Here is a 12,779-nt window from a genome sequence, read left to right on the forward strand (position 1 = left end):
ACCTTTTGAGCCTTTGAAGGATATTTCTCTTTCTCGCCTTTCGCAGAAGGTGGTCTTCCTAGTAGCAGTCACATCACTTCGGAGAGTGTCTGAGCTAGCAGCGTTGTCATGCAAGGGTCCTTTCCTGGTGTTTCACCAGGACAAGGTGGTGCTGCGCCCGGTTCCGGAATTTCTTCCTAAGGTGGTATCCACCTTTCATCTCAATCAGGATATCTCCTTGCCTTCTTTTTGTCCTCATCCAGTTCATCAATGTGAAAGGGATTTGCATTTGTTAGATCTGGTGAGAGCACTCAGAATCTACATTTCCCGTACGGCGCCGCTCGGAGGCACTCTTTGTCCTTGTCGCTGGTCAGCGTAAGGGGTCACAGGCTTCCAAATCCACCCTGGCTCGGTGGGTCAAGGAACCAATACTCGAAGCCTACCGTTCTTCTGGACTTCCGGTTCCCTCAGGGCTAAAGGCCCATTCTACCAGAGCCGTGGGTGCGTCCTGGGCTTTACGGCACCAGGCTACGGCTCAGCAGGTGTGCCAGGCGGCTACCTGGTCGAGCCTGCACACTTTCACCAAACACTATCAGGTGCATACCTATGCTTCGGCGGATGCCAGCCTAGGTAGACGAGTCCTTCAGGCGGCGGTTGCCCACCTGTAGGAACGGGCCGTTTTACGGCTCTATTACGAGGTATTATTTTACCCACCCAGGGACAGCTTTTGGACGTCCCAATTGTCTGGGTCTCCCAATGGAGCGACAAAGAAGGAGGGAATTTTGTTTACTTACCGTAAATTCCTTTTCTTCTAGCTCCAATTGGGAGACCCAGCACCCGCCCTGTTCCCTTCGGGCTGTTGTTTTTTCGTGTACACATGTTGTTCATGTTGAATGGTTTCAGTTCTCCGAAATTTCTTCGGATTGAAGTTACTTTAAACCAATTTATTTGCTTTCCTCCTTCTTGCTTTTGCACTAAAACTGAGGAACCCGTGATGCACGGGGGGTGTATAGGCAGAGGGGAGGGGTTACACTTTTTAAAGTGTAATACTTTGTGTGGCCTCCGGAGGCAGAAGCTATACACCCCAATTGTCTGGGTCTCCCAATTGGAGCTAGAAGAAAAGGAATTTACGGTAAGTAAACAAAATTCCCTTCTTTCTAAAGATCCCTTTATATATGCTAGTGTATACAGGGACGGTTAGGCAGGGATTAGCAATATACACCCAGAACTGCTTGTGGTTCTGGGTACTTATTGCACCTGACAGGTTCCCTTTAATAAAGAAAACGTGATTCTGGGCTGCTATATTGTTCTCCAGATACGATCTTAGTGCAACTAGACAGTCCCATTTAAAGGGCTTGTCCACCATTTTTTATTTAAAAAGTAGTCTATTGGCCAGCCATTCGGGCTTCCTTTTTGACTGCAGCAATTGAAGGAAGCCCGGAGAATTGCAGAGAACGTGGGCAGCAGTACTGAGAGACTGCAGGATCTAGTAGGTCAGTACATGTATTTGTCTTTTCAGACCAGCATGGGCTCATTTTTTTTAGTTCTACAGTCCTGATTTTACACTGGTCTAGTCAGGGGGAAAAAGTTTTTATAAATTCTGAACCACACACCGAACTTTAATAAAAATTCAATCTATACGAGTGACTGGTATCTGCCAAACAAACAGTGGGCCTCATGTATGAAAACTGTTACAGAAAAGCGCTGCCGATATTATTATAGACTTAATAGATTTCAGCTCTAACTTTTTTCGAAGCAGATCTGAAAATCTAATAAGTCCCTATGTGTTATGGCTGGGTATAGATTTGCTGAAATAATATTTCTAATTACAGGGCTATGGAACTTGGCCGGGAATGCCTGAAGTTATGGGGGTGAGTCATGGCTGTTGTTTCTTAATTAAATCATGGTTGATATCTGTATAGATTTGTTGAAGGGTCGAATGTAGAAGCAAGATAGGGAAATAGAATGTGAACTGATTGACTTTTATTAAATTTATATATACTCCTCATATAAAATGGGTCTTTGCGACCAGTTTGGAGTCTGTTATCGGTCTGATTTTATAGACACAAATGACAGTAGTCTCCTTTTTAGGATAATGACGAGTCAAAAGGTTGTGCCATGAACCCCCCCCCCCCCCCCCCCATAGCTATAGATCTGCAGCATTCATAGGGTAACTATGAGACTGATACAATAATGAACGTATTCTATAGGCCTCAGCCCTGCACCACTAGGTCTTATTGCAGCAAATACTGAATATACAAACTGTAAATGATTAAATATTTGAGTAATGGCTTCAAATCTTTTCACCCTTTTCGTAAACACTTTGTGGCCCTATTATATTTGCGCTGCAATGATATCAACTGCTATTTCTTTGTCGCTCCATTGGGAGACCCAGACAATTGGGTGTATAGCTACTGCCTCCGGAGGCCACACAAAGCATTACACTTTAAAAAGTGTAACCCCTCCCCTCTGCCTATACACCCCCCGTGCATCACGGGCCCATCAGTTTTTTAGCTTTGTGTTGAAGGAGGCTGACACTCACACAATGCTCCACATTTTAGTCAGCAGCAGCTGCTGACTATTTCGGATGGAAGAAAAGAGGGCCCCCCACAGGGCCCCCGGCATGCTCCCTTCTCACCCCACTGAGTCGGCGGTATTGTTAAGGTTGAGGTACCCATTGCGGGTACAGAGGCTGGAGCCCACATGCCGCTTTCCTTCCCCATCCCTTAGGGGCTCTGGGTGAAGTGGGATCCTATCCGGTCATCCAGGCACTGGGACCGGGCTCCCACCGCAGCCCCTGGTGGTATCTGCCGGACAGGAGACTGAGTATCGTCAGGGACAAGGCCCTGCAACTACAGGTACTCTGTGTCCCCTTTGGGACGGTGCAGGGAGCACCTGGGCCTCGGACGCTGCAGTGCATGCAGTGTTGGTTTTTTGTACGGGACTACCGCGCCGACCATGCCTGCTGGCCGGCCGCGGTTTCTACTTTAGTCCCCGGCTTTTGCGGCCTAGTACATTAAACGCCCGCCCACGGACCTGCCAGTCAGGGGCAAGGGCGGGACGGTCGGGCTGACGCCGACAGTGAGGGCTGGAGCACACATAGCTGTCCTCCTCCCCCCTCACTAATCCCTATGGGGCACCAGATTCCCGCACTTTTGTAAGTCCGCCCACGGCTCCCTCCTCCCCTGTGAACGCCGACAGCCATGTTTTAACACATCCTGCCGGTGGAGGACGTCTGCTGCAGCTCTGGGAGACCCGAGGCAGGGAATCTGGTGGCCGCACACCGCTGGAGCGGTTGGTAAGCCACACCGGTTACCGGTGCTGGTCCCCCTAGGGTGCTGAACTGTATATAGATACATTATATTTGTATACTTTTCCGGTTCAGCTGTACTGTTAACTTGTGGCTATATACCCTCAGTGATCACGCTCCTGGGAGACAACAGACTGTCGTTCACAAGGAGCAAGGGGGCCAAGGCACAGGGTTATTTTGCTACCTGTACCTCTTGTGCGGCTATGTTACCTGCAGGTTCCACCTACCCTCACTGTGAGCAATGCTCGGCCCCTGTGGCACTCGCTCAGCCGGAGCCTGAGGCACTAGGGGGTCCCTCGGCCCAGGTAGAACCACCGGCCCCCCCTGTCCAGGTGGCAGGGACAGAGTTTGCTGTTTTAGCTGACAAACTCTCTGAGTCGCTTTCTCATTCCATGACTCAGTCTATGGATAAATGGTCTGCTAAGTTTCTAGAGGTTTTGCAGTCCAGACCGGCCCTTACACAGGCCCCAGGCACTGCGGGATCACCCCCAGGCCCCTCTCGGTCTGCGACTAAGCGTGTTCCTGGTGTGGCCTCTAGTTATTACGTGCAGGACTCCGGCACGGACCGCAGTCCCAGACCAGCTAAGCGGGCTCGCTTACAATCTTCCCCGACTTCTTCACGCAGTTCGGGGTCTCAGCTTGAGGCTTCTCTAGAGGAGGAGGCGGAGGTCGCAGCTCAGGACTCTGATCCTGACGTTGCGCTCAATTTGGATACACCTGAAGGGGACGCCATAGTAAATGATCTTATAGCATCCATCAACCAGTTGCTAGATCTGTCTCCCCCAACTCCGCCTACAGAGGATTCGGCTTCACAACAGGAGAAACACCAGTTTAGGTTTCCTAAACGTACACGGAGTGCTTTCTTCGATCACTCTAACTTTAGAGATGCTGTCCAGAAGCACAGGGCTTTCCCGGACAAGCTCTTTACTAAACGCCTTAATGACACACGTTACCCCTTCCCCGCTGACGTGGTTAAGGGTTGGGCTCAGTGTCCCAAGGTGGATCCTCCAGTCTCTAGACTGGCGGCTAGATCCGTAGTAGCAGTGGCTGATGGTGCATCACTCAAGGATGCCACGGACAGGCAGATAGAGCTACTACTGAAATCCATCTATGAAGCCATAGGCGCATCTTTTGCCCCAGCCTTTGCAGCAGTGTGGGCACTCCAGGCTATCTCAGCTTGTCTGTCTGAGATTAATGCGGTCACCCGTACCGCTGCGCCACAAGTAACATCTTTGACTTCTCAGGCGTCAGTATTTGCATCCTACGCCATGAATGCTGTCTTGGACTCGGCTAGCCGTACAGGGGTTGCATCAGCCAATTCTGTGGCAGTCCGCAGGGCCATGTGGCTACGCGAATGGAAGGCAGACTCTGCTTCCAAAAAGTTCTTGACCGGTTTGCCTTTTTCTGGCGAACGACTGTTTGGCGAGCGATTGGATGAAATTATTAAGCAATCCAAGGGAAAGGACTCGTCCTTACCCCAACCCAAACCAAACCGACCTCAGCAACGGAAAGTTCAAGCGAGGTTTCGGTCCTTTCGGCCCTCAGCCAGATCCCAACCCTCCTCGTCCAACAGACCACAGAAGAGCCAGAGGAACTCTTTTGCATGGCGGTCTAAGTCACGTCCTCCAAAGACCGCTGGAGGCACCGTCTCCAAGGCGGCCTCCTCATGACTTTCGGCCGCCCCAAACCGCATCCTCGGTCGGTGGCAGGCTCTCCCGCTTTTGCGACGCCTGGTGGCCACATGTCCAAGACCGATGGGTGAGGGACATTCTGTCTCACGGTTACAGGATAGAGTTCGGCTCTCGTCCTCCGACTCGTTTTTTCAGAACATCTCCGCCCCCCGAGCGGACCGTTGCGCTTTTTCAGGCGGTGGACACTCTGAAAACAGAAGGAGTGGTGATCCCCGTTCCCCTTCAGGAACGCGGTCGCGGTTTTTACTCCAATCTGTTCGTGGTGCCAAAAAAGGACGGCTCATTCCGTCCCGTTTTGGACCTAAAATTGCTCAACAGACATGTGACAACCAGGAGGTTTCGCATGGAATCCCTCCGATCTGTCATCGCTTCGATGTCCCAAGGAGACTTCCTAGCATCAATCGACATCAAAGATGCCTATCTCCATGTGCCGATCGCTCAAGAGCATCAATGCTTCCTGTGTTTCGCCATCGGGGACGAACACCTTCAGTTTGTGGCACTGCCTTTCGGCCTGGCGACAGCCCCACGGGTCTTCACCAAGGTCATGGCATCCGTCGTAGCGATCCTTCACTCTCAGGGCCACTCGGTGATCCCTTACCTAGACTATCTCCTAGTCAAGGCACCCTCACGGGTGGCTTGTCAACACAGTCTGACCGTTGCTCTGGAGACTCTCCAGAGGTTCGGGTGGATCATCAATTTTCCGAAGTCAAAATTGTCTCCGACCCAGTCACTGACGTACCTCGGAATGGAGTTTCATACTCTCTCAGCGATGGTCAAGCTGCCGCTGGACAAACAGCGGTCACTGCAGACAGGGGTGCGATCCCTTCTTCAGGCACAGTCGCACCCCTTGAGGCGCCTCATGCACTTCCTGGGGAAGATGGTGGCAGCAATGGAGGCAGTTCCATTTGCGCAATTTCATCTGCGTCCACTCCAATGGGACATTCTCCGCAAATGGGACAAGAGGCCAACGTCCTTGGACAGGAACGTCTCTCTGTCTCTGGAAGCCAAGACCTCTCTTCAGTGGTGGCTTCTCCCCACTTCTCTGTCGAAAGGAAAATCCTTTCTGCCCCCATCCTGGGCTGTGGTCACGACGGACGCCAGCCTGTCAGGATGGGGAGCGGTTTTTCTCCACCACAAGGCTCAGGGAACCTGGACTCCGACAGAGTCTTCCCTTCAGATCAATGTTCTGGAGATAAGGGCAGTGTATCTAGCCCTCAAGGCGTTCCATCGGTGGCTGGAGGGCAGGCAGATCCGCATACAGTCGGACAACGCCACGGCGGTTGCGTACATCAACCACCAGGGCGGCACTCGCAGTCGTCAAGCCTTCCAAGAAGTCCGGCGGATTCTGCTGTGGGCGGAGGCCACAGCCTCCACCATCTCCGCGGTTCACATTCCGGGCGTAGAAAACTGGGAAGCAGACTTCCTCAGTCGCCAGGGCATGGACGCGGGGGAATGGTCTCTCCACCCGGACGTGTTTCAAGAGATCTGTTGCCGCTGGGGAACGCCGGACGTCGATCTCATGGCGTCTCGGCACAACAACAAGGTCCCGGCATTCATGGCACGGTCTCAGGACCACAGAGCTCTGGCGGCGGACGCCTTAGTTCAGGATTGGTCGCAGTTTCAACTGCCTTATGTATTCCCTCCTCTGGCAATGCTGCCCAGAGTGTTGCGCAAGATCAGGTCCGACTGCCGCCGCGCCATCCTCGTCGCTCCAGATTGGCCGAGGCGGTCGTGGTACCCGGATCTGTGGCATCTCACGGTGGGGCAACCATGGGCGCTCCCAGACCGACCAGACTTGCTATCTCAAGGGCCATTTTTCCATCTGAATTCTGCGGCCCTCAACCTGACTGTGTGGCCATTGAGTCCTGGCTCTTAGCGTCCTCAGGGTTGTCTCAAGATGTCATTGCCACTATGAGACAGGCCAGGAAACCAACGTCAGCCAAGATCTATCACAGAACTTGGAGGATCTTCTTAGCCTGGTGCTCTGAGAGGGGGTTTACCCCCTGGCCGTTTGCCTTACCCAGGTTTCTTTCCTTCCTTCAATCGGGATTGGACAAGGGTTTGTCTCTCGGCTCTCTCAAAGGTCAAGTCTCGGCGCTTTCCGTGTTTTTTCAAAAGCGTCTAGCCAGGCTTCCGCAGGTACGCACGTTCCTGCAGGGAGTTTGCCACATAGTCCCACCTTACAAGCGTCCGCTGGAACCCTGGGATCTCAACATGGTTCTACGGGCTCTTCAAAAACCACCTTTTGAGCCGCTGCGGGATGTCTCTCTATCACGTCTTTCGCAGAAGGTGGCATTTCTAGTGGCGGTTACTTCACTCCATAGAGTGTCAGAGCTTGCAGCGCTGTCATGCAAAGGCCCTTTCCTGGTTTTTCACCAGGATAAGGTGGTTCTGCGTCCGGTCCCGGACTTTCTCCCTAAGGTGGTGTCCACTTTTCATCTCAATCAGGATATTTCCTTGCCTTCCTTTTGTCCTCATCCAGTTCACCAATGTGAAAAGGATTTGCATTTGTTAGATCTAGTGAGAGCACTCCGGATCTACGTGTCTCGCACGGCGCCCCTGCGCCGCTCTGATGCGCTCTTTGTCCTTGTCGCTGGCCAGCGTAAGGGGTCGCAGGCTTCCAAGTCTACCTTGGCTCGGTGGATCAAGGAACCGATTTTTGAGGCCTATCGTTCTTCTGGGCTTCCGATTCCTTCAGGGCTGAAAGCCCATTCTACCAGAGCCGTAGGTGCGTCCTGGGCATTGCGGCACCAGGCTACGGCTCAGCAGGTGTGTCAGGCGGCTACCTGGTCGAGTCTGCACACCTTCACGAAACACTATCAGGTGCATGCCTATGCTTCGGCAGATGCCAGCCTAGGTAGGCGAGTCCTTCAGGCGGCGGTTGCCCACCTGTAAGAGGGGGCCGTTTTACGGCTCTTTTTATCGAGGTATTATTTTACCCACTCAGGGACTGCTTTTGGACGTCCCAATTGTCTGGGTCTCCCAATGGAGCGACAAAGAAGGGAATTTTGTTTACTTACCGTAAATTCCTTTTCTTCTAGCTCCTATTGGGAGACCCAGCACCCGCCCCTGTTCCCTTCGGGCTGTTTGTTCTTTTGTGTACACATGTTGTTCATGTTGAATTGTTCTTTTGGTTCATGGTTTCAGTTCTCCGAACATCGGTCGGATTGAATTTACCTTAGACCAATTTATAAGTTTTCTCCTTCCTGCTTTGGCACCAAAACTGATGGGCCCGTGATGCACGGGGGGTGTATAGGCAGAGGGGAGGGGTTACACTTTTTAAAGTGTAATGCTTTGTGTGGCCTCCGGAGGCAGTAGCTATACACCCAATTGTCTGGGTCTCCCAATAGGAGCTAGAAGAAAAGGAATTTACGGTAAGTAAACAAAATTCCCTTCTTTAACCATAGCAACTTGATTAATCATCACATTGCTGCACATAGTATAGACACATGTAGTGAGGCATTAGGATTATAATCTGGTGTTTCACACAAAGGCTAGAGGCGCTGAGCACAATGTTGTGTAAGTCAGCAGTCACCTAGTTGTGCTGCACTTTAGATATTACCGACTGAGATAGAAGCAGTATTAAAATGCTGTCTCCTTATTACTAATCTAATCCTGCAGCCAGGATGCTGTCCCAAAACACGTTTCGCTGGCGTAATTGTCTTTTTCAAGACTTCTATTAGTGGTGTACATGTCATGTGGACTTGATGCAACCATAATGTTTTCAGGGGAATTTAAGGCTCTTATTTCTCTTGAATTCCATGTTCACAGATATGAGCGAGTGGATGAAATAATTTGGGTGAAAACCAACCAGTTACAGCGAATTATTCGAACTGGACGCACTGGTCATTGGCTTAATCATGGCAAGGAGCACTGTCTGGTAATGATAATTGTCAAGTATCACTGATCAGCAGGTTTTGTTGGTTTTTTTTTTTTTTTTATTTTTTTTGTCTCAAGTGCCACCTGCCTCATAAATGCGCACACTGTTTATTTTGTAGGTAGGTGTAAAAGGAAACCCACAAGGATTTAACCGAGGCCTAGATTGTGATGTCATCGTGGCAGAGGTGAGATGTTCATGCTATTTTATCTTGTGCAGACAAAGATTACCTTAAATGTTTGTCTGGTCCTCTGATGAAAGTCTTCAGTTACTCAATGTGATTGCAGGCTTCTGAATCCTACCAGCGTGCACAGCGCATACTTCTGGCCAGTTTACACCTAGTTTTGCTTGGACTTGCTTTCATTTGTATTGACTAAAACTGAGCATGTTTAGTCAGCACAAGACTGCATGTGTTCAAATTGACACACTCGCCAGTAACACCACAAAATCCTGACAGCGTGCCATGCCCACGTTTTTTGAAAAAAAGAAGTCTTCAATCAGTGACTGCTGGTTTTCATCATCAGACTGGACAACCCCTTTAAAAAAAGACCATTTACATTTGATTTTATTTTAAACTGTATTTCACTAGAAAAGAGCTGAAGAGCTGAATTAGGCTTTTTTTTCCCCTCAATGGTATTGAAAAGATATGGACCTTTTTGATCTTTAGGGCATTCAACATGCAAATGTCTCCTTCAACTAAGGGGGCATTAAAGGAGTCGTCCAACATACACTCCAAAAAATGTTTTACGCTATTCTGTGTGCTGTATTACCATATAATTCACCCCTACATTATTTATTTATTTTTTGTTTTCTAACTTTTGTTCCTGTTGAATTATCCCTTTATTCTCTGCACACACTTTTTTACATGCAGCTCAACCAAACATGACATCTTCCGGTGCCAAACCTCACAGTCAGAGCTGGCACTGCCCAGCCTCAGTGTCCTCGCCCCCTGCCTAGCCATTGGCTGTCAGTATTCTGCTCAGCACAGACCTCTAGGACAGCACAATATGGGCACATATAATGCAGTAATGTGACCATCCTTGTGCTCATCATATAGTAATGCCCCCAACCTGTAATGTGTCCCATCCTTGTGCCCATGCTATAGTACTGTGCCCCATCCTTGTGCCCATGCTATAGTACTGTGCCTCATCCTTGTGCCCATGCTACAGTACTGTGTTCCATCCTTGTGTCCATGCTATAGTACTGTGCCCATCCTATAGTATTGTGCCCATCCTGCTTATCCTATAGTAATGGCCGCTTTCCTGCTCCTCTTCAGTCATGTAGTAGTGTCCCCATATTCTGCCATACTTCATACATGCGCAAAAAAACAAAGAAAAATCCTTCTCACCTGTCCTCGTTCCCTTGGTGTCCTGCTACTGACAGTGCTTTATATCAGAGGACAGATTCCCGGGCACTATGCAGAACGAGTTCTCTATGCAGCTTCTCCAGTGATCAGCTGCTGCCTCTGATTGGCTAGCGGCTAATCATTGCTTAAGCTGTAGACAGAGCTCCCATCTGAGCAGTGCCGGGGAATCTGTCCTCTGATATAAAGCGCTGTCAGCTACAACTCCCTTGATGAACGCTGCCAGTGCAGGGGCCGCAGATAGAGCATAGATTCCCGGGTGCTACTCAGCCGTGAGCTCTGTATGCAGCTTTCCAGCTTCCTCAGATGCATCAGCTGCTGTCTCTGATATGTGGGATCGTCCATAGGAGGGGGGGTGGGGACTCCGCGCACAGTACCCACCCAGCAGGGCGGTGACATGCAGTGGCTGTTTTGCATGTCAACATGGTCCTGCCCCCGTTGACATGAAATAACAAGAAGCAGCAAAATCGCAGAAGGAGCGGTCACTCTGAGCCGGGGGAGAGGGGCTGACAGCAGGGCAGGTAAGTAGTCACTATCTACTTACCTGCCCCAATGTAGCCCCATAGTGAAATTACAAAAAAAAGGCAAAATAAGCCGGATAACCCCTTTTTGACTTTTTGTTCCTCTGAAGTTGCTTGACAGAGTGTCAGCATGGGCATCTTCAGCGAGATCTGGTGAGATTTGGTGTGATTCACTTGACCGCCCAGCAGGGCTGTGGAGTCGGTAAACCAAACCTTCGACTCCGACTCCTCAATTTCTCTTGCACCGACTCCTACATATATTGCTTATAGTTAGGTGAAAAATTTATTGTAATACATGAACATGTGTATGTGAACATCAGACATTTTAATACTTTTTATGATACAATAATCAAGATTTTTGTCGCTCCATTGGGAGACCCAGACAATTGGGTGTATAGCTTCTGCCTCCGGAGGCCACACAAAGTATTACACTTTAAAAAAGTGTAACCCCTCCCCTCTGCCTATACACCCTCCCGTGGATCACGGGCTCCTCAGTTTTATGCTTTGTGTGGAAGGAGGCACACATCCACTCATGCATTCTCATATTAGTTATGTCGGTTGGAAGAAAAGAGGGCCCCCACGGGGCCCCCGGCATGTTCCCTTCTCACCCCACTATGTCGGCGGTGTTGTTAAGGTTGAGGTACCCATTGCGGGTACAAAGGCCGGAGCCTCATGCCGTCTCCTTCACCATCCCTTAGCGGCTCTGGGAGAAGTGGGATCCTGAACGGTCAGCCATTTGCAGGGACCATGCTCCCTCCGCAGCCCCTGTGGGAATCTGCCGGACCGGAGTCTATTCAACCTCAGGGACCGGGCCCTGCAACTCTAAAGTACTCTGTGTCCCCATTGGGGAATATGCAGGAGCGCACCTTCTTCCCGGACGCTGCGGCAGCTGCTGAATTGAGAAGACCGGCGGACTTCCGCGCCGACCGGGCCTGCTTGGCGGTCTCAAATTTAGTCCCCGGCTTCATCGCGGCCTAGTCGCAAAAATCCCGCCCCCGGGCCTGCCTGTCAGGGGTAAGGGCGGGACTGCCGACCTGACGTCGGATGTGAGGGCTGGAGCATCCTGCATGTTTCCTCCCCCCTCACTGATCACTGTGGGGACCCCAGATTCCCGCACTTTCCTGGCGCCGCCCACGGCTCCACTCCTCCCCTGAGATCTCCGGCAGCCATTTTTTGGGCATTCTGCCGGTGAAGGATTCTCAGGAACAGCTCTGCAGCTCCAGGGGACCTAAAGCTGGGAATCTGGAGGCACACACTCCGCTTGTTAGCGGTCGGTAAGCCACACCGGTCACCCGGTGCTGGTCCCCCCTAGGGTGCCGGAATAGATACGTATTTATATATATATTTCTGTTCGGTCGGGCTGTATACCCTGTTTTTGCCCATATACCCTCAGTGATCATTCTCCTAGGAGACAACAGCATGTCGTCCATAAGGAGCAAAGCTGTTAAGGCACAGGGGTTTTTTGCGGCCTGTACCTCTTGTGGGGCTATGTTACCTGCGGGTTCCACCTACCCTCACTGTGAGCAATGCTCGACCCCTGTTTCACTTGCTCAGCCGGAGCCTCGGTCACTAGTGGACCCCTCGGCTCATGTAGACCCCCCTGCTCCCCCTGTCCAGGAGGCAGGGACAGAGTTCGCCTCTTTTGCTGAGAAACTCTGAGTCACTTTCACAATCCATGGCTCAGTCTATGGACAAATGGTCTGCCAAGCTGCTAGAAGCTTTGCAGTCCAGACCGGTCCTTACACAGGCCCCGGCCCCTGTTGGATCGTCACCTCCAGGCCCCTCTCGGTCTGAGCCGCAGCGCGCTCCCAGGTTGGGCCCTAGGTCCCACGCGGAGGACTCCTGCCAGGACCACAGTCCTAGACAGGCTAAGCGGGCTCGCTGGGAATCTTCCCCGACTTCTTCACGCTGCTCGGGTTCCCAGCTTGAGGACTCTCTGGAGGACGAGGCGGACGTCGCAGCTCAGGGTTCTGACCCTGACGTCGCCCTTAACCTTAATACACCTGAGGGGGACGCATTAGTGAATGATCTTATCTCG

The 12,779-nt window shown here is 51.1% G+C and overlaps 1 protein-coding gene across 1 annotated transcript in view; it reads left to right on the top strand.

The window, feature by feature from the left end:
* Window positions 1–12,779, top strand: part of METTL3 (methyltransferase 3, N6-adenosine-methyltransferase complex catalytic subunit) — a 96,507-nt gene that overhangs the window by 68,681 nt on the left and 15,047 nt on the right. The window contains exons 7-9 of the mRNA XM_075319551.1: window positions 1,812–1,850; window positions 8,752–8,860; window positions 8,979–9,044. Of these exons, the coding sequence (XP_075175666.1) occupies window positions 1,812–1,850; window positions 8,752–8,860; window positions 8,979–9,044 (214 nt within the window). The remainder of the gene's footprint in view (window positions 1–1,811; window positions 1,851–8,751; window positions 8,861–8,978; window positions 9,045–12,779) is intronic.

Source organism: Anomaloglossus baeobatrachus, chromosome 1 (genome assembly GCF_048569485.1).
Source record: "Anomaloglossus baeobatrachus isolate aAnoBae1 chromosome 1, aAnoBae1.hap1, whole genome shotgun sequence".
In the NCBI taxonomy this organism is placed as follows: Eukaryota; Metazoa; Chordata; class Amphibia; order Anura; family Aromobatidae; genus Anomaloglossus; species Anomaloglossus baeobatrachus.